The following is a 21985-nucleotide window of genomic DNA, read 5'->3' as shown; positions in this document are numbered from 1 at the left end:
GCGCTCAGCCGGGGCTTGTGAGTATCCCCACACCCGCCCGGCGCCTCTCACCCTGGGCAACTCCGGAAAAGGAAAAAGTCCCCTCTCCAGGAGTTTGGTTCCAGAACCGGTGCTATGCGTGGAGGTGAGCCCAACTATATCTAGTTGGTAGCGTTCCACCTCCCGCACCAGCTCCGGTTCCTTCCCCGCCAGAGAGGTGACATTGTGTGTGACACACGTCCCTAGAGCTAGTCTGTGATGCCGGGGGTCAGCACGCCCAGGTTCCCGCCCCAGCCTGCCGCCCAGCTCACATTGCACCCGACCCCAATGCCTATCCCTGCGGGTGGTGGGCCCACAGGGTGGCGGCATGATGTAGCTTTTTTGGGCTGGGCCCGGCCGGGCCCCATGTGCCAAGGCCTGGCCACCAGACGCTCGCCGGCGAGCTCCCCTACCGGGTCTGGCTCCAGGAGGGTGCCCCGGTTTCCCTATTCCGGGCGAGGCGCCACAACCTCGCATTGTCCGATTCATTGGGGTTTTGTGAATCGCTCTTAGTCTGACCCCTCCCCCGAGACCACTTTGCCTTGGGAGACCCTACCAGGAGCTATTGCCCCCGACAACACAGCTCTCAGGATCACTGGGGCACACAAACCCCTCCACCACGATAAGGTGGCGATTCATTGGAGGAGTGTTCAGAGAAGCCTATTGTTCAGAGAAGTGTCGGGGGAAATAGGCCCTACTCTTCTCCAAATTTGAAACAGTTCCCTTTGCTCTGGATGTGTCCCAGAATATTTTAAAATAGCCTGTTTTCAGCCGCTGCTAAAAAGGACCTGGCCTTGATCCATCAGTTAAATTTTATTTTAGACCAATCTCAAAATTGTCCTTCATTTCAAAAAATCTTGAAAAACTGGTTTTAGGACAACTTCTGGAAACAATACATACCAACAGCATTTTAAAAAAAAAAAAAAATCAGGATTTCGCAAGCTAAACAGTACCGAAACTGCTCTTCTAAGGGTTACAAATGACTTAATAATGGCTGCAGACTTTCAACACCATCGATCACGCAACGCTATTAAAAAGACTGAAGGATCTTGGCATCTGGCATTTCTGGAACAGCTTTGGAGTGTTTTGCCTCCTATTTGTCAAAGAGAAAATGGTATGTCTCAATTGATTCATTCATCTCATCTACTGCACAGACAACATGTGGCATACCTCAAGGATCTATTCTCGGACCACTTCTTTTCTCTCTGTATATGCTTCCATTAGGGCACATTATTCATTGGCCCTGAGCACCTCCGTAATCAAGTCCAGCCACTGCTTGGTCCCCTTACCTCAAATATTAAAGGCAAGTGCTAAAACCCTGGGTGTTATTTTTGACAGTGAGCAAAGCTTTGGACATAAGACAAAAATATTGGTACAATCATGTTTTTACCAACTCAGGAATATCTCTAAGATCAGACAAATGTTATCTTTTAGCAATACAGAGAAAACCATTCATGCTTTTATTTCCTCACGACTGGACTATTGTAATGCCTTGTTTACCTGCCTCAGTGCCCGAGATGTAGCGAAACTTCAGACTGTACAGAACTGTGCAGCCAGACTGCTGACAAAGACCAAACGCTCTTCTCACATCACCCCAGTTTTAGCCTCCCTGCACTGGTTACCAATCTCCTTTAGAATCCATTTGAAAATGTTACTCATTACTTACAAGGCTTTGCATGGCCAGGCGCCAGATTACATCAGTGAACTTTTAACTCCCTATTGTCTAAAAAGGCCTCTCAGATCCACAGGGTTAGGCCTGCTAGCTGTTCCAGAGTCCAGGTTAAAGACTAAGGGTGATCGAGCGTTTGCTGTACTAGCACTTTAGCTCTGGAACGGTCTTCCAATTAACATTCGTTCTGCTGACACTGTTTCCGCTTTTAAATCCTGTCTTAAGACACATTTTTACTGACTTGTCTATTTTTCCTGACAATTAATTTTTTTAAATATAGCTCTGTTGTGTAACCACTTGATTTTAAGTTTATTTAGTAGTTTCACCTGTCCTACCTTATATGCTTCTAAATGATTAATCTGTAAATGTATTTTATACGGTCTTTTAATTGTGTGCTTTTATTTTTATGTTTTTATTTCTTAATATTTTGTACTTTTATTGACTTGCTGCCTATGGAAAGCACGTTGTGCTCCTAGCCTGAAAAGTGCCATACAAATAAAATTATTATTATTATTATTATTATTATTATTATTATTATCTAGGATCCATTTACACAGTCAGTAGACAGAAATCCCCCATGTGCAGTTTAAAAAGTGCAGCGGAAGCAAACGGGGGCCCATCATTTTCCTATCAATTGATAAACTAGTGCCAACACCTGTGTTACCAATTACTTGGGGTATAAATCACTAAAAGGACAATAGCTGATCCACCTGAAAGGTCACCTTCAGTGAGCCTGAGCCAGAGTTGTTGCTAACTTCCGGGCTCCCAGATTATATTTGGGCCAATGTGCTCTTTAACTCTCCACACGGACTGTTTACCAGCATGCAACCAAAGCCTGCTCCAACTTGATTGGTCGATACAACTCAGACCACAAACGAAAACCAGAAAGCTTCAGATACCAAAATCTAGTCTCAGTGCTACAGGTTCTTCATATGAATGCATATTTATAATTATCTGTGGCGCAGCTGAGCCAGGTGGAATCCAGGGGTGGTGCGCTTGAAGGTGTGTTTGTAGAATAGAGGTGTTTAATCCACCTTCACCAGTCAACATTATCAGTTTCCCTTTCAGCATTTGGTTTCTATCTGAAATGTTGCCAAATAGACTCTTTTGCTTTTTGGGCACAAACGTATTCGGTGTAAGTCCAAAATCCTTGTAACACCGTGTAACACGGACTACTGTGAAAAGCCTTCCTCTGAGTAAAAAAAAAACCTGTGTGAGGATCCATCAATGCAGACTTCCTTCCTGGGGGGGAGCGCTGAGAATGCTGTACTTGGCTGCTCTCCTCCTCCTCCTCCTCCCCTGGCTCTATGACTGGTGGCTTTGTCAGCAGAAACCACTGGCTTCATGGTTCTCTTCGCTCTGCAATGACAGAGTTAGCACCACTCTGAGTGCCGGACTTCTGGCTAATCTGTCATGACGACATCTTTTCCATAGGAAATGCAATGCAAAAACGGCATTAGGCTGCACAAAACCTATGATTAGAGTGGTCATTCTTAAATATTATCTAACTGGGGTAATTTCTAGAAAATAGAATTACATTTTATCAAACTATTCATCATAGACTGCTACAGGCCAGTGTAACTGAGTTTGGACCTGGTGGTCTGAACAGACTGAGGTCAGTCATAGGAGGGCTAGTAAGAGAAGGAATACTTATCCAGTTAGGGATCAGGCAAAGGGTCAGAAGTCAGGCAGCCAGATGTGAAGGCTGGAACGCTAAGTAGTAAGCACATTACAAGATCTGGCAGAGAATGAATGGAAATGGGCAGATATTATATGTCTATATATATAGCAAGGCAAATGGGGAAGTTGGGAAACGTGTGCAGGGGGGTGTGGGAGATCAGGTGAAGCATAATGGCTGGAACAAATTGGTTACTGCAGGGCAGGAAGGACATACTGTAGTTCAGTTGCTGCTGCTCATGGTCAGAAACAACGCTGGAAAAAATTCTGCTTCAGGAAAAAAAACGACAGGGCAGATTTTACTGTGAGGTAAGACCCCCAAAGCACTTAAAACATATGCAACTCAGCTGTATACAGGGATGACTATTATGATTGTATCGATACTGCTACTCTCATCAATACTCCTTATGGATTCAGTTCTTATCAGTACTCTTATCAGTTCTTTTTCAAAACTAAATAATTGCTTTTTTTAAATAATAATAATAATAATAATTAAACAAAAGGAATACATTCAGAACAGAATTTGGAAATTACTAAACATAACTTCAATTCAATTCAATTCAATTCAATTGAACTAAACATAACTAAACACACTTATCAGTGTCTCCAGCACTGCCACTCACAAACTATCTGATGGTCCAGAGAGATTATGGCCGTAAGTGTGACTCCATCACCAGAGCTATTGGCAACCCAAACTCAGGTGGAGCAACATCCTCACCATGCTAAGCAACAGACCTTCACCATGGCCGTACCCACCATTGAGGTCACCAGATTAAAGACCTCTGTATATTATTCGAGTTGCACTTCATAAAAGTTGTGAAATAATTGACTAAAAATGACTAGTCAAAGATATTGTAGGCCTACATATCCAAGGTTACTGCGAGTTTCTGTGTTTGATTGTGTTACTGTGTTAATGTCTGTGTGTGCGTGTGTGTGTGTGTGTGTGTGCGTGCGTGCGTGCGTGCGTGGAAACGTAATGAAGTGGATAATTTTGGCGTTGCTACAGAATCTTCACTCAACACGGTGTTTCTTTGGTTATGTCAACACCTTGAGAAATAAGAGAATGAGAATGAAGGTTGAAGAGGTTTTACTTTCAATGTGAGGTTAAAAAAAGTGTCTGGTCTAAACATGTATAGCGCTTTTCTAGTCTTCCGACCACTCAAAGCGCTTTTACACTACATATCATCATTCACCCATTCACACCCATTCATACACTGATGGCAAGGGCTACTCAGGTGCCACCTGCCATCAGGACTCTAACTAACATTCATACACATTCATAGACCACAGGAACAATTTTGGGTTAAGTGGACGACCCTGCTCTCCACTGAGCCACAGTCGCCCCCATATATTATAACATGGTGATGGACCTCTGGCATGTTTCCATACTGTTGTCTGATAAAAGCCTCAAAATTGATCTGAATGAATTATTTCAGCCAGTTCTGGATATGCTCTATTTGCCTCAAGGTCATAACTGGAGTCATTGTTGATTGAGCAGGTTTGAAGCGCAGGTCAGGCCTCCTGACCTCAGCTGAGCTGTGCATGTGCCAGTTACAAGCCGCAGCTGACCAAACTCTGGTCAGTCCACACTGAGCCAGACTTAATGGTTTCTGATGATTATTCAGCTGCAGCTGGATTAGAGTTAACAGGGCAACTTTACACACTGTCAGTGAGTTGGAGGTTGCAAAATGAAAGGGTCATTATAGGCTTGGCCGGGGCTGAGCAGGACACCTGCAGTGGTTAAACATGTGACCTGGAGGACGGGAAAAAACGGTTTGAGCTAGAACTGTTTCATTTGATGTCGGTTTGTGAGGATTCAGGCCGCCTCAAAACTCCACTTCAGCTCAGGCTTTTTACCAATTTCTTATTTCAGTTTCCAAACCTCTGTTCTCTCTCATGACTTGAACAGGTGGCAGCCATATTATTCAGCTCTGTCCATGAGCGGAACAATAACAGATTCAAAGTGTGGGAATACATAAATGAAAACATTTGCTGTGAAATAATTACGCTGTGATCCCAAGCTGTTAGGAATTCAGCTGTGACTGCATTTCCAGATGTACTGGCATGAAAAAATCCACATGTGCATGTGTCTCTTCAGCACTGGCACTCCCATCACCATCATCAACTCTTTCTCCTCACACACATATGGAGATATTATTAGATCTTTTGTGTCATATTTTAAACATTTCAGTTACCATGTAGACCATTACTGCAAACTTGTAATTTTGATAAAACATAACTTTAAGTTGTATAGGTTTTATGAGGAGATATTTCTGTGTACAAATTCCCCGGAACTCAGATTTATTACCGGATGCAACTGTTTACTACTTCAGAATCACTTTTACCATTTGAGAATGGAAACAGGGACTACCTATTGGTCTGCAGGGATGAAATACTGGGACTGACTTAAAGGAAAACTATTTGACCTACTTTTTAATATTTCTCGCTTCTATAAGTCCTGCACAGGAGAAGAATAGGAAAGAAGAGAGTAAGTAAGTTCATGAGAGTGAAAAAACACATACAAATGAGGACAGAATAAAAAGGTGTTCAAAAAATGTTTTGTCTGTTAACCTAATTTACACTTTTCATTTTAAGTGTCTCATCTCAAAATTTCCCTTTTAAGTGTTTCTATGTGAATGTTGATTTCAGAATAATAACACTGACTTGAAGGCTGAGGGTGGGATTGGACAGATGCTCTTAATTTGGTGGAGGAGCTCTGTAGTTCAGAACATTAGTCTATATAACTATACATCTCATAGTATACCTGGGAATTTTATTATGAAACATAGAAGCGCATTAGCAGTAATGCCAAGATTATACAGAAGATATATGCAACAGAACATTGTGGGTCAACTGCTTCATTTTTGATTTGAATTTACACCCAGTGCACCAAGCCGTGTGTTTTAAGTTATAACACTAACTTATAACAACACGGAGCAGCAGCTTTTAATAAAGCAATGTCATTCTCTTAATTTTTGTCTTTTTTTCTCACAAAATAATCAAAAAGAACCAATAAGCAGTATTGATAAGGAACTGAACCGATAAGCAGTATCGATAGTAGTACTAGCATCGATAAAATCCAACGATACCCATCCCTACTCTACTCTAATCTTATTCACTAGTGAGAAATCCTACTATTACAACACCTATGTTACGAGTCCGTGTGAGTCCGGACACCTATTGCAAAAATGCCTGTTTTAAGCATTCAACTGTTTAAGCCAGACTTGGATCATACTGTGTGAGTTTGTAAACAGATTTTGATATAGTTCTGCTTTTTTTAGAACCTGGATCCAATTTAACAGTATTTATCAAGGATTCACTCCATTTCAGGATTCTCCGTTCACCATGAAGGCGTGCAAGAAAACCAAACTTATCTTCCGGAATTCAAGTAGCGTTCAAGTGAGTATCGTGGCGGTGTAAATATCACAAGAACCATGCAATGGAGATGCTCAGGATCCTGCAGAGTGCTTCGGATAAGCAGAATTTCTTTGGTCTCCTCTTGCACCAGAGCGACAGACGAAGTCTGATTGGTCCTTCCCATCAGGGTGGATGGGTAGGACTTTGAAGGTGCAGTGACGTCTACCTGAGGTGACCAGGCTCCTTGACCTGCAAGGCAGATGAGGGATGTAGGGTGATCGATTGTTGTTTACTGCATGTGGTAGTCCGGGCTGGGAACTAGGCTATAGATGCTTGGGACAGCGGAGCCCTGGGGTGATGAGAGGTCTATGGTAACGTTAACTGGGGTATTGAGACACTTACACGGGCTGTGCTTGGTTGGTTTGTGGGGACAGGTTGGTCTGCCGTGGGCCCCTTCACAAAAGGAGCAGGATTGGAGGAATCAGCAGCTAAAAGGTGTAGCATCCTAGGTTCTCTACGTTATCGTGGACCATTCTATTCCCCTGGTAAAGGATCAGTCTACCTTTCCCATCTACACCATTTACTAGGAGCTGAGAAAAAAGGCAGGGGGGCTGCGAAGTTGTGTGTGGTGGCCAGTTGGGATGGCGCGCCACAAGCTCGCAATTCAGGGAAGAGCTAGCTGCGAAAACCCAACAATGTAGTTTGGGGTCTAGTGTTCAACAGTATTTCCCATGATTGAACTGCTAGAGGCGACCAGCGGCTTCAGATGCAAGTATAGCATGGTATGTATAAAAGAGCTGCCGCCAAACCGGATCGATTAATTAATTGAGCGAGATCGATGTAGTTGTCGGCGAGATTCTGTTCCTTGAGCGTGTGACACGGGATGATCGGCCTGATGCGATTGGCTGCGCTGGAGGTAATGTTGTGGCTGAGGTGAAACTACAGTCCCTGACAAAAGTCTTGTCGCTTGGGTACAAGTTGACCTTAAGTGCCCCTCAAATATATTTGTAATCAATTTTTTTTTTTTTACAAGAAATGGCTAATTTCAATCCCAACAGCTTTTGAAATAATGTTTTGGTGCCAAACGAAACTGCTGAAAAGCATTCTAACGTTCACAGCTTGGTAAAGCCCACTGAGTCAGTTTTTGCAAAGACAAAAGTCTTGTCGCCTTGTCATATGATGCACCCAATCCTAGATTACAGCCTCACCTGTGATCAATAATTGATCAATCAATTAGTGGGTGTGTATAAAAAGAACCCCAGCACACCAGACCTTCACATCAACTGCAACTTGACCTCTGACAACATGCCTAAGATTCACCCTGAGACCAAAGCGTTGATTATCAAGAGGCTGAAGACCAGATCCACTGCTGAGGTGGCTGACACCTTCAATGTGTCTCAGCGTCAAGTACAAAGAATAAGAAAAAGATTTGAAGAGATTGGAGATGTTTTTGACAAGCCCAGGTCCGGCAGACCCCGCAAGACAACTGCTCGGGAGGACCGTTTGTTGGCTCGAAAATCCAAGGCCAGCCCCTTTTCCACTGCAGCAGAGCTCCACCAGGCCTGGTCACCTCAAGTCCCCGTGTCAACCAGGACAGTTTGTAGAATTCTGTCTCGAAATGGCCTCCATGGTCGAATCAGTGCCCAGAAACCAGCACTAAACAAAAGGCAATTAAAAAACGTGTGGCATTTGCCAAGGCCCATAGCCTGCTAAAAGGATGGACGCTGGAAAAGTGGCAGAAGGTGGATTTCTCAGATGAATCTTCGGTTGAATTACATCACAGCCGCCGCAAATATTGCAGGAGACCTACTGGAGCCCGCATGGATCCGAGATTCACCCAGAAAACAGTTAAGTTTGGTGGCGGAAAAATCATGGTCTGGGGTTACATCCAGTATGGGGGTGTGCGAGAGATTTGCAGGGTGGAAGGCAATATCAATAGCCTAAAATATCAAGAAGTATTAGCTACCTCTTACATTCCCAACCATACAAGGGGTCAAATTTTGCAGCAGGATGGTGCTCCATCGCATACTTCCATCTCTACATCAAAGTTCCTCAAGGCGAAGAAGATCAAGGTGCTCCAGGACTGGCCAGCCCAGTCACCAGACATGAACATCATTGAGCATGTCTGGGGTAGAATGAAAGAGGAAGCATGGAAGACGAAACCAAAGAATCTTGATGAACTCTGGGAGGCATGTAAGACTGCTTTCTTTGCTATTCCTGATGACTTCATCAATAAATTGTATGAATCATTGTCGAACCGCATGGATGCAGTCCTTCAAGCTCATGGAAGTCATACAAGATATTAAATATGGATCTCACAGCACCACTACTTAATTCACTGATGTTATGCAACATATTTTTGTATTTGAAGTAAATTATTTGTTCAATTTTCACATTACTCTCTGTAGGCGACAAAACTTTTGTCTTGCCAAAATCTGACCTTTCTGTGTTCATTAAATGATCAATCTTTCTTCAGTGAAGCAAATTTATTTTAGTATATTAAACATAATTTGGGAGGGTTTTAGCTTTCATATGAGCCATTTCTAAAACCAATGGATAAATTAAAAGTCAGGTTATAAGCTGTTGTTTCTACAAAATGGATAAGTGACAAGACTTTTGTCAGGGACTGTAGTAGGTGAAGGAAAATAAGTCGGGACAACGCTAGAACTGGCTGCTGGCAAAGGTGTGGATAAAAAAGAGAAGCATTTAAAGTGGGATGGATAATGTTGGGTGGGGTTAGGGGTGGAGGAAGGGAGGGGAGGGTGAAAAGCATAAACAAGAATACACGACAGGTTTTAGCCAATGACTACACTGTGGATCCCTGTTGTTAGAGCGGTCTGTGCAGATGAGGTAGCCGGTGTCGAGTCGGGAGGAACATAGTTGGCCGAGGTGGGTGGGACAAGAAAGGCAGAAGCAATAGAACAGGAAAGGATGCTGGGATGGAGGGATGAATGTGCATGGGTTGATAGTGGAAAATAAATTGCGATGTTAGATGTGGGAGCCTGAACAGGGCGGGATACTGCCTGATGTCAGTTGCTGGGCTTCTCCGGCCCTGGGACGAATCATGACGTTGCAGCTGACGTGCTGCGGGGAACCCAGAGCGAGAGTAACGATGTGCTTTGAGTCCGTGAACAGTGAAAGGTATTGCTTTTTATCCGACTTATGGAAAGTGATGTTGCACTGGATAATTGCGTTCTTCAGCCGGGAGACTGCCCACTTGGAAATGTGGGAAATGTAGAGACTGTCAGAGCGCCGGCATGCTGGAAGTGGATCGCGGTGGTTCCGCCCGTCGTTCCGTTTAGGTTATTTGCTTGTCTGTTGCACGTTATGTTGAAGCTGAGTCAAAGAGGATGTCGATGTGTTAGTCATGCTTTAATACTTTGTGTGGAGGAAATGAAATTTTCAGGGCGTGGTCCTTATTCCCAAACTAAGTTATAAAAGTCAATTTAACAGCTTGGAGAGGCTCAGTCACTACAACACATTGAAGAACAGAACAGAGAGATGGTCTGTTGTTTCCAGTAGCGCTAACATTAGCCTCGTCCGTCACCTCAGCACAGAACGTGTTGGAAGACAGAGAGTGAGATTGTGGTCGTCGGACTTGAGGCCTCAGTAGCGCCAATGAAACAGCGAGGTCAAAGGTCAGACATTGATTGAAGAGACATTTGCATGAGACACTGCACATGACAGGAAAAGGAAGCGGTGCAGTGACAGTACGTACGCAACAACAATGCACCAAGAAGGACATGGCCCTGCTACCGACAGCCGAGAAGGACGTGAGATCCATGATTAAAACACTGGATTAGAGGTACCGTCATGTCTTGACGGGGCAAAAATACTTCAGCCAATCTGCTATCCCGACATTATACCAACAACTCCGACGCCCAATTTTCTACAACAGACCAGTGGTCAGTTTATAGTGCTTATACAACTATCCTAAAATAATTGCTTTTGAAAAGAAAGCTGTATATATATGTAATATAACAATTGTAATGGTATCTTAATGCGTTGATATTCATAGTAATAATATTGTGTCCTTTTTTTATATTGATACTTTGGGAACATTGTATTTTCTTCACATATCTAACTTATTTATTTTAAAGTTCTTTTAAATATTGCAGTCTGCACGATAAGAATTGTTACATTCTGATTTCTTAGTATATTGTAAATTTTGTTAGGCCGGGCAAACCCTATAGTAATTATAGCCTTCAGTTTATACATGATGAGATTAAAAGCCTTTTATTCTATTTAATCCTGGCGGTAAAACAAGCAAGAAAAGGCCCAATCATGCAAAAATAACTACTGTGATATACCTTGAAATCCCCAGATATTGAAAAACACTGTGATAGTGATTTTTGGACATACCGCCTAGCACTACTACTAGGTATCTGATTCTAATTCTGTTTTCTGAACCCTGTGTGACATCCCAAACTCAGATTTTTGCCTGTTCCCATCCTGGTTGGTTTGACTGCTTCTCTGGTTTTTGACATTTTTGGATTTGGACTTAACCTGTATGTTTGTTTTGAGTTGTGCTTGTGTGTCAGCAGCATGGGACAGTGAGTGGTGGAGCTAGAGCAGTGTTAGTGTATTCCCCCATGTTGTTTAGCAGCTGGTTTATTGTCTCAATACTCTCCTCCATAGAAGTTTCCCCTCATGTTTTCACGTTGTAGCAGCTAACTTTTTACTTTTATATGTAACATGTGACCCTGTTGCTAAGCAACCATGACAACAGATTAGGTTTCTTCTCAGAAACAGAGTGATGCTAAAAGTGTAAAGGAATTAGACTGCATTGCAGTGGTATATGGGTATTATATCACCGCTGTGAACCAATCAGATTGCTTGATTCTAGCTCCCCGTTTTACAAATAGCAATTACATTCTCATGCACACGCACACGCACACACACACACACACACACACACACACGGCTTAGACAGTTAGACTCTTTCTTAAGTCTTGTCTACTTATTAATACTTTCAGCTATAAAATAATTCCCATTTTTCATACATTATTGGTATTATTCAACTTTAATTGGCAGCATCTAGTTTATTGTCAGGTTTTCAACATCCAGCGTTCAGATCACAATTTCTTCAGAAATGGCCTGCTTTACTACGTGATTGTTATTCTCTTTCAGTGTCTTTTTAGGAGAATTACAAAAAAATGTATGTACTTTTTAATCTGAATTACATTCAAAGAAGATGGAAGTACTTTTTCCATAAATAGTATCTGCAGATATTCCCCTCGGCCCATCCACTGCCAATCAATGAAGATTTTCTCTGTTCTGGATGTTGGCAGCTGGACAATAAGAGGACAGTGTTTTTGAGAGATTTTAGTAAGAGTATTAAGCTGAAACTAACGAAGGGACTGTCAAAGTTAGGCCCTAAGGCAGCACTGAGAGCAGGAGAAATATGATATTAGGTAAATGTTTTCACAGTTGAAGGACAAAGAATCCCTTGCAGAGACTGTGAATCAGTTTGGTTCAGCTTAAGGATGTGATTTAAGGAAAACTGAGAGAGTAATGAAGCAGAGGAAGAGGAATGAAAGAATGATAAACAGTGCAGCAGATAGTAGCAGAGGGCTACAGACACCCAGCAGCCAAGAGGAAATGAAGGACACGGCAAGGGGACGGGGGACAGGAAGAGGGACAGGAGGAGAGACAGGAGGAGGGACAGGAGGAGGGACAGCAGGAGGGACAGGAGGAGTCGGCATGGAGAGAAAAAAGAAGAGCCTGAGAACGAGACGAGAGGCCGAGAGCGAGAGGGGAAAAGAGAAGATCTCCAGAGAGGGAATGTGAGCAGACTCCTCAGCCCAGACGCTCACCTGCCAACAGTCAATTGAAAACAACTCCGCACATAATCCCTGGGAACTAAAAATACCCAGCGCTTTGAAGGCCTCTCAGCCTCCACAGGCCCAACTAACAGCACATCTATGCTCCCTCTGCTCTGTGAGGGATTATTCAGGCAAGAGTTAAACAGCGGCAATGGTAGAGATACAGTTACATCTGCCCTGTGCACAACGAAGACATTAATGTTACTGCTCTGATCATCTGCACCAACACACAACCTTTTTTCAATATCCTGTATAAACATTATATATATATATATATATATATATATATATATATATATATATATATATATATATATATTATATACTGATAAGATTACTTTACATCTCATGTGACAGGTATTCCATCACATTTGGAACTCAAACGTACACAATAGGGTTAAAGGACACAGGCTTTTTCACTGGACGTCCACTGTCCAGCAGCTCAACCAAATTATGAAAGTCAGCTACAAGAGACGAAGCCAGTGTCTGGGACTTTGCCGGTTCCACCTCAGGCTCTGCAGGACCACTTTCCTGTAGAAGTTTCTTTTCCACTCGGCCATCCCACCAAGCACGACACAGGATGGCTCACTTCCACTGTTGCTGTATAGCGGCAGGGCAGACACACACACACACACACACACACACACACAAACTGTGGTGGGTGGTAGCAGGGCAGACAAACATTGCGTCATCACTCAGTGAACGACACACACCTCGGTGACCTGAGCTCCAGGCGGCTCGGCTCCGCCAACCTGTTGCATAACTCCCAGCTGAAGAGTCCAGCATGAGAGGCTGTTCAGAATATCATCTTACACAGGACTTGTGCCGCTGCTGTAAACAATAGAGAACTGGAGGAGAACTCTCACCCTCTCTCTCCCTTCTGTTACGCAACGCTGCTGGCCACGGCGGCTGAGCGCTGCAGAAGCCAGCGACGTCCAGCTCTTGCGTAAGTGAGCAGAGAGCGGGCTCTCAACAACAACAACAACCTGCGGGGAGGTCCGTCTCTCAGCCTCCTCTCAGCTGACTGACACCTCAGTCATCACAGCTGAACGCTGGCACTTACCAGAAAAGAAAAAGGTCGGTTAGTGACCGTCTGTTTACGGCAACGCAGCATAACAGCAAGACCGCATGAAAACCACAATCCATCACGGTGACAAACTCCCACTGTGAGAAAAGTAGTGGTGAAAGTGTCTCAGTGTCTCTGTTCCTTTAAGTCCAGACTAAAGAGCACTTTCTGAATTTGGACACTGTGCTTGTTTGTTTGCATATGTATTTGATATGTAAATCTATGTATTCTTGTGTGAAGCACTCTGAACAGCTTTGGTATGATGTGGTGCCAGTGGAGTGAACGATAGAGTAAACCTTCCTTCCTTCCTTCCAGCCCTCTTCTAGTCTTCTGATCACTCACTACATGTTATCATTCACCAATTCATACAGCCATAAATGGGGCTACCATGCAAGGTGCCACCTACCCACCAGCCTACAGGAGCGATTTGGGGTTCAGTGTCTTGCTCAAGGAAACATTGACAGGGACAAGCTGAGCCAGGGATGGAACCCATGATCCTCTGATTTAGGGATGAATCCCTCTACCACCGAGACACAGTCCATCCATCCATCTGCTTCCGGCAGACTGTATTTCAAAGACAAGTTTCTATTGTGTGAATAAACACAAAGTCAAACTTAACAATAATGAACACATTTCCAAAGAGCGATAGGACTTCAGAATGACAGTAGACAACCTCAGTGTCCCTGAGAAACGTTCTGCTTCCACAGAGCCATTTGTCTTCAGAATAGTAGCAGACCACCTCAGACTGTCACTCATTCACACTGCTGAAATGTCTCATACCGGTTGTGCCTCCTCTAAATTCAGATGAGTGTACTAGGATGATCACGCTGGTATGAGCATACGCACCAAGCCGTTAAATCAAACAGTTATCTTACAATATTAAATCGTACATCGCAGTATAGTCTAAAAATATTGAGACTCACTGCAGTACTCACTTTCAGGCACATGCCATAAACTCTCTCTCTCCACATGAATGGAGCCACTCCTTTCAGTCATTCAGCTTCCTATTACAAAAAGTGACACATCCTTCCTGCAGACTCTTTAAAGGCCTGATTAGAGGCAGATCTGGAACTTGAGCCAAACAACACTTTCTGTCCTGCACCCCTCGGCAATTTACGTACCACAGGAATGTCTCTCCATACTGCTGGTACCTGGACTGTTAAAAAGCGGGTTCAAAGTGTCTTGTTTCGCAAATTGTTACCTGATGGGGAGCTAATTACTGCCTTTGAATTCAGTTCACTAAATAAAAGCAAAGAGCAACATGTGGTTTGTAAATAAGCAGTAAACCGTTGGCTCACTGTGTTCACTACCTGTAACTTTCTTTGAATGCTGTTTGATTCAGGATATTCACGGCCGTGGGCACTCCGTGTCACCCACCGATGCAACGTGTGTGTGTGTGTGTGTGTTTCCAGGGCACTTCCAAAGAAAACAGCAGTGTAAATCAGATGCAAGCTATCATTACAGACAAACATGGCTGAGAAAAAGCAGGTTTTCTCGGGGAAACAGTGGGAGTGTGTTCTGCCATGCTGAGCAGTCTGTCTGCCTTCATCAGGACAGTTCACAGTTACACTTCTGATCTGTGCACAACACAGGAACAACACAACACTCAGCTCTGAAATCAACCTCTCAGTGTGTGTGAGAGTGTGTGTGTGTGTGATAAAGACAACAGTATCTGCTGTAGTATGAAGCAGACTTTGAGCAAAACATGCCGCACAACAAAAGCTGCACAAAACCAAAGACTTCATGTCACTGTGGATGAGGGAGTTGGCAGTACTTAATCATATTTTCATATCAATCTGTTAATAAGCAGCTAATGCTATGTGTAGGTTAATAAAAAAACAGTATGTGAGAGATGTTTACTTCCAGTGTGTTGCACTCGTTGAGGTGCTCTACAAATGACCAACGACAGAGCAGAGTGCAGAGGCAACAGGCTGTAGACATTTCTGTCGACATCTCGCAGCAGGTAGCCGGAAAGAAACACAGAAGAAGCTTTGCAAAAACTGTTTGTGCATTTCAGTGTGACAGAAGGGAAGATCTGTATTTATTCGGCCTTCATGAACAATACAGGAAAAAAGCTGACAATCAAGAAGGGGTTGGGTACATGAAACCTTTTTCCTCCTCTTTGACCATAGTTTGCTTTTAGATAATGTCATGGACGGCTGTCATGTCATTGGTTGTGCAGTGAACTGAACAAATTTTGAGCAAATTTTAAGAAACTGTGAAGTTGCAGTGTCTGTCCAAAATGTCATCACTTAATCATTTAATTTTATAATATAATAGCATATTCATTTTTGAGTAATGGCCCAAAACGTGTATTTCCTTGAGTCAAAGTGGATCCCTCAACCCTGAAGCCCTGTGCTGATCAGCTGTCTCTGGTGTTTACAGACAATTCACCACCTCACTGGAGGCATGCAACCTACCAGCCTCCCTCAAGGACTCCACCATCCTCACCATCATCCCCGTCCCCCAAAGAAACAAGGATCACAGGCCCGTGGACCTGACCAACATGGCCCTCCACTTCAACATCAAGCATCTGTACTCCTTTAGGAACCTCAGCAGGATCCTGATTGTGGACCTCAGTTCTGCCTTCAACACCATCATCCCGTCTCTGCTGCAGGACAAGCTCTCCCAGCTGCACCCGGATCACAGCCTCCCTGTCTGACAGGAAGCAGCATGTGAAGCTGAGGAAACGCGTTTCTGACTATCGGACCATCAGCCCGGACACAAACTTTTTGAGTCAACAAGGCCCCGGGTCTCCACTGACTCTCAGACCCCCTGAACAATTATATACACATCCCTGTACAACTCTACAGTTCAAAAACAGTCTTCTTTGATGTATTCATATTCTATTGTACATTGTTATATTTTTCATTATTATGCACCTATTGCCAAATTTCCTGTAAGTGCAAACACACTTGGCAATAAACTATTTATGGCATTCTTGAGACATCGCTTTCACGAGAATGGAGCGGACGGACTGAGGGGCACTAAAAACAAGACTGTTCCAGCAGTTATCCACATCATCTACACTGGGACCAGTATCAAATGGTGTTCAATCCAAACTGTGTTCAATGGATTCCATGGATTAGGTAAATAAAAACATTTGATTCAAGTCAGTGAAAGATGGTGGTCATGCTTCAATAATACAATTGGTATGAGATGGATTGTGAATCATCGTCGCTGATAGACTAGACCTTCCTTCCTTCCTTCCAGCACGCTTCTAGTTATGATCACTCACTACATGTTATCATTCACCAATTCATACAGCCATAAATGGGGCTACCATGCAAGGTGCCACCTACCCACCAGCCTACAGGAGCGATTTGGGGTTAAGTGTCTTGCTCAAGGAAACATTGACAGGGACAAGCTGAGCCAGGGATGGAACCCATGATCCTCTGATTTAGGGATGAATCCCTCTACCACCGAGACACAGTCCATCCATCCATCTGCTTCCGGCAGACTGTATTTCAAAGACAAGTTTCTATTGTGTGAATAAACACAAAGTCAAACTTAACAATAATGAACACATTTCCAAAGAGCGATAGGACTTCAGAATGACAGTAGACAACCTCAGTGTCCCTGAGAAACGTTCTGCTTCCACAGAGCCATTTGTCTTCAGAATAGTAGCAGACCACCTCAGACTGTCACTCATTCACACTGCTGAAATGTCTCATACCGGTTGTGCCTCCTCTAAATTCAGATGAGTGTACTAGGATGATTACGCAATGCAAACATTCATACAACTGCCAGTACGACCTTCACATCCTTACTTTATGCTGCACTATATAAAATGAACATCAGTACTTCCTGCTTTTTTACTGTTTAGCAGTTCAGTATAAACATATTCAATAATCCCCACATGATACACTGCAGATAGCGATAGATATGAACCTTGTTAGTAGGAAATTGGCTTACAAACCATGAACAAAAAAAACCTCAGCTGTCTCAGTCTGACTAGTACATGACACAACATGGTTGTTGTCTTTCCTATTATACAAAAATAGACAGTGAAATCCTTCCATCCTTTTGAATGTGAATATAAAAGAAAGAAGTCCCTTGTGCAGACATCCCGTCAGAGCAGAATCAGCAGTGGGATGGGGGGTTGTCAGCATGTTCACAGTCTGCTGTGGAGGAAGCTGGAACTCTATAGCACTCCAGAGACATACGGGGAGCTCCACTCAGCTCCACTCTGATCCATCACAGCTCCACACTGCTCCATCACAGCTCCACTCTGCTCTACTCTACTCTGCTCTGCTCCACTCTGCTCTACTCTGCTCTACTCCACTCTGCTCCATCACAGCCTCACAAACAGGGAGGCTCTGTGTCAGCCGGCCAGCACCATGAGAGCGTTCACAGCTGAGGCTCCCAGCTATCAACTGATACACTTGTAAATACTAGCAGTACTGCTTTCTGTCTAGGATTCCCTGCAAAGCACCACATTTTAAACTGAAATTGAAAAGTTTGAAGTGTAAATATCTGAAAAATGTGCATGTTTTGGAAGAGTGAGATAAGTGTTAAAACTTTGTGGCAACTGCAGGTTTTTACTTTGAGCAACCCCCAAAAGGAAAAAACACCAAAAATGAAAAGCTGATATTGAAGCAAAGGGGTTCAGTGCGATGAAAACAAGATGTGGCAAGAAAACCCATTGATAGGACTGGTTTAACATGTTGGAAATACACGTATTCATCAGCAGAGATTGAGATGTGAAGATTTGTATGAAGACTGAAAGCTGTTTCAGTCTCTGGGATTTCTCAACTGGCAGGTTTCCATGAATCGTGTTGAAATTTGTATTTATTTATTACTCTTTTGTTTATATTTGTTCATGTTTATTACTCTATTGTTTATATGTGATTATAGTTATTACCTTATTGTTTATGTGTTTGTATTTATTATGTGATTATAGTTATTACCTTATTGTTTATTTTTATTATGTGATTGTAGTTATTATTTTATTGTTTATTTTTGTTTGTATTTATTATGTGATTTTAGTTATTACCTTATTGTTTATGTGTGTTTGTATTTATTATATGATTATAGTTATTATGTTATTGTTTATGTGTGTTTGTATTTATTATGCTATTATAGTTATTACCTTATTGTTTCTGTGTGTTTGTATGGGTTAGGGTTAGTCAAACTGGTGGACAATGTAGTGTGATTGTTCAGAAAGAACCAGATGTCGAAAGAGGTGATTTAGTACTTCACTTCATTAAAGTTGTGGACTCACAACATTTGATTAAAACATGATTGGTCAAAATATCTTGACTTATACTCAGCCTTAGTATTGGTCAAGTCTCGAAAATACATTTCCCATGATGTAATCTATACCATTTCTCATCAGACCCTCCCTGCCTGGTAAATACCAATGTTTTTCTAAGTCCACACCCCCAGTTCCTGTGATCAATTTCCAAACAGACCTTAAAAGTTATTAGCCACCAACTTAGCTTCTCTTCTGCTGGAACTTTCCATGCAGGCAGGCAGGCTATACACTAAAAGCCCCATAGCTAACTGGCTTTAAATAAACCGCTGTGAGGCCTGGCAGAGTGTCTCCAACCCCCTCACCCCCCTTCACCCCTCGCCTTCCTCGTTCCGCTGCCCAGCCCGTCTGTGAGGCTTTCAGGCCCATGTGCCCCACATTGCTGCCTCGGAGGATTTCCTGGCACCTAACCAAACAAGGCTGATACTAAATAAATAGAGCCTATCAGCTTAGGGGCTCACTGCTTGATCTCCCTGCTGTCAGCATCAGCCTCCAGATGTGAGGACCTGGCCAGTGTCACCAGTTCATATGAATGGGAATCTTTCCTCCCTGCGTGTTGACGCAGTATTATTTATACTCTGTAAATGCTTTGCTGACTGCACTTGGCATCGGGCCACATCTATTCATATTCAAGGTATTTACACAAGAGGCAGAGCCAAGGATAACATTTAATGCAAAATACACCTCAGGGCATACAAAATGTCCTGCTAATTTATTTTTGCTTCAGCTCATGTGCTCACATTTCTGATGGAATGGGAAAGCCATATTGGGGTTAATAGCTCTCTTATTTTGTTTCTACAGCCATGCCTATATTCTGATGTCTCTTTGATCTGCTGAAGGGGAAATTCATCTTCTCCACATGGGAGGTCAAAGGTCAGGGTCAGCTACAGAACAGCAGAGAAGAAAACCAAGGCCTTCTGCTTGAAGGGTTATAACTCAAACTTGGCTTCCTCTGCAAACTGCATGCTGTCTCCAGGAGGCAACCTCTGGTTCTGAAACTTGCATTCTCTCTACTGTCCATCAGGGGCGACTCCTCTGGTTGTATAGAAGTCTATGAGAAAATGACTCTACTTCTCTCTTGATTTATTCCCTCAGTAAACATTGTAAACATGAGTCTATGGTCTCAATCTCTAGTTTTAAGTCTTCTTCAATACAGCATGATGTTCATTTAGTAAATGATGGTCCATTTAGAGTCAAATAGACCATAAGCAGGGTATGCTTTAGGGTGGGGCTACCTTGTGATTGACAGGTCTCTCTACCTGAGCCAAAACAGTTTATCTATGTCACTCCTCCTCAGTCCAAATATGGTCACTTCTGCTCACTGGTTGCTCAAATCCAAGATGCGACAGCCAAAACGCTGTCGAGGCTTCAAGACTGCTGTCACCAAACCACTGGGTGACGTCACAACGACTACCTCCAGTTCTGTCATAGAGACTATGGTTGTGTATTATAGATGTAACTACTGGTTTTAGCAGATCAACACACCTCGTACACACCACCGGTCCTTTATTTACATCTCATCCTTCAAGGTGTCAGCGTGCATTTTAGTTCAGTTGCTGGGAATGTTGGATATCAGTTAGCTGGGCATGGTTGTCAGCGCCTCCATGCGCTCGTGTCATTTCATAAAAGGGTTCTCTGCTAATTTTACACGTAAAAAAAAAATAGTGCGAGAATTAAGACTTTTAAACGGAGAGGGAGAAGGTCTGAAGTTACAGTGAAAGAGTGAATCCTACACAGCTACTCTGCTCACACGATACACCATGGTGACCATAATGCCTACGTTAAGCTCAAGCCGGATCCTACACAACTATACAAGACAAGACGGGAGAATCCTGGACTGAAAAAAGAGAGCTGGGTGAGTGTGGATGTCTAAGACTGAATGACTCCCATGACCACACAAGGGAGCCATTCTTCATTGAGTTTAAGGTGTCTAACTCTGTGCTTGTCATGACGCAAGGACCAGAACCACATTTAGAGACGCACCAGTATTTTCAGAACCATTACTCTGGGTGATCCACAGACACTTTCAGTAAGTAGAAAGTAGTTCCAGTGAGTGGGTCGGAGGCAGACAGTTACTAACGACATGAGTGAACTAGAGGGGAACAGACAGAAATTAATGTGTATTTGGGGTCCACTCCCACCCTACAGCCGACCCCCTTGGTCCTCGGCTATCTGGATGCAGACATTCTACTGTAACAGCCCCCGCAGTGACGTCAGAGAGTTAGAGGAGGACATGCTGGTGTCTCTGCACTCATCCACAAGAGTCGTCCAAAACAATCACAAACACGTGACCACGAGTGAGGTGTTTAAACTTCTCACTCAAGGAACATCAGGGGGATCACATGCACGCACGCACACACGCACAGACACAGACGCTTACTCTCTGCCGGGTAGAAGGGCTGCATGTCGACCTTGTGCACCTCCTTTGCGTAGTACTCCTCCTCGCTCCGCTGCCGCTCGCACGTCGCCGCGCGCTCGTTGGCCTTCTCCTGCAGCAGGTCGCGTGTGCTGTTGTAAATAGCCACGATGTCCCGAGACACCTCCTCGGGCTCGGGGTAGTCCTCTGGGGGGCTGGTGAGCTTCAGCTTGCTCAGGATCTGCCCTCGGATGGCCTCGATGCGCTTCTTCTTGAACTGGTCCATGTCCAGCGTGCTGCACGTGGACAGACTGAGCGCCACGGCGGCTAGATCCAGAGTGAGGAGCAGACTGACGACACACAGGTTCATCTTCTCCTCCGACGGCTGCCAATGCCAAAGAAAAAAAAAAACACCTAGGAAAATATTCAGCGAAGCGATTTAAACACCGCCAGGCAGACTCATTTCTGAGCCAAAACTAATTTACGACCACGAGCCAAGTGGCCCGCTATTTGTAAACCGTGTGGTTCAAATAACCCCAGTTTCAGGAAAGTGTACCTTAAAATCCATTCAACTAACTGGACAGAAGGAGAAGCCGTTCCTAACGCTGGTGGTGTCGGTGCGGCAGAGCGTTTGCAGGGCGGGACGTGCGGCCATCAGACGGCCGCGAGAGGTCCGGATGGAAACAGGAGAGCTGACGACAGCGGGACCGAGCTCACCTCCATCGCGTTTACTCTCCACGGAGTTGGCAACGATAATCCGAAC

At 43.7% G+C, this 21985-nt stretch overlaps 1 protein-coding gene across 1 annotated transcript in view; it reads right to left on the bottom strand.

Moving 5' to 3' along the window:
- Positions 1 to 21604, bottom strand: part of tgfb2 (transforming growth factor, beta 2) — a 65337-nt gene extending 43733 nt beyond the window's left edge. Inside the window, exon 1 of the mRNA XM_054622457.1 lies at positions 21247 to 21604. Coding sequence (XP_054478432.1) covers positions 21247 to 21592 — 346 coding nt within the window. The 5' untranslated portion in view covers positions 21593 to 21604. The remainder of the gene's footprint in view (positions 1 to 21246) is intronic.
- Between the last annotated feature and the right edge of the window lie 381 nt (positions 21605 to 21985).

The sequence above is a fragment of the Anoplopoma fimbria genome, chromosome 20, assembly GCF_027596085.1.
Source record: "Anoplopoma fimbria isolate UVic2021 breed Golden Eagle Sablefish chromosome 20, Afim_UVic_2022, whole genome shotgun sequence".
Taxonomy (NCBI): domain Eukaryota; kingdom Metazoa; phylum Chordata; class Actinopteri; order Perciformes; family Anoplopomatidae; genus Anoplopoma; species Anoplopoma fimbria.
The sequence above is the reverse complement of the archived record's forward strand: the minus strand, read 5'-3'. Positions and strand labels throughout refer to the sequence as shown.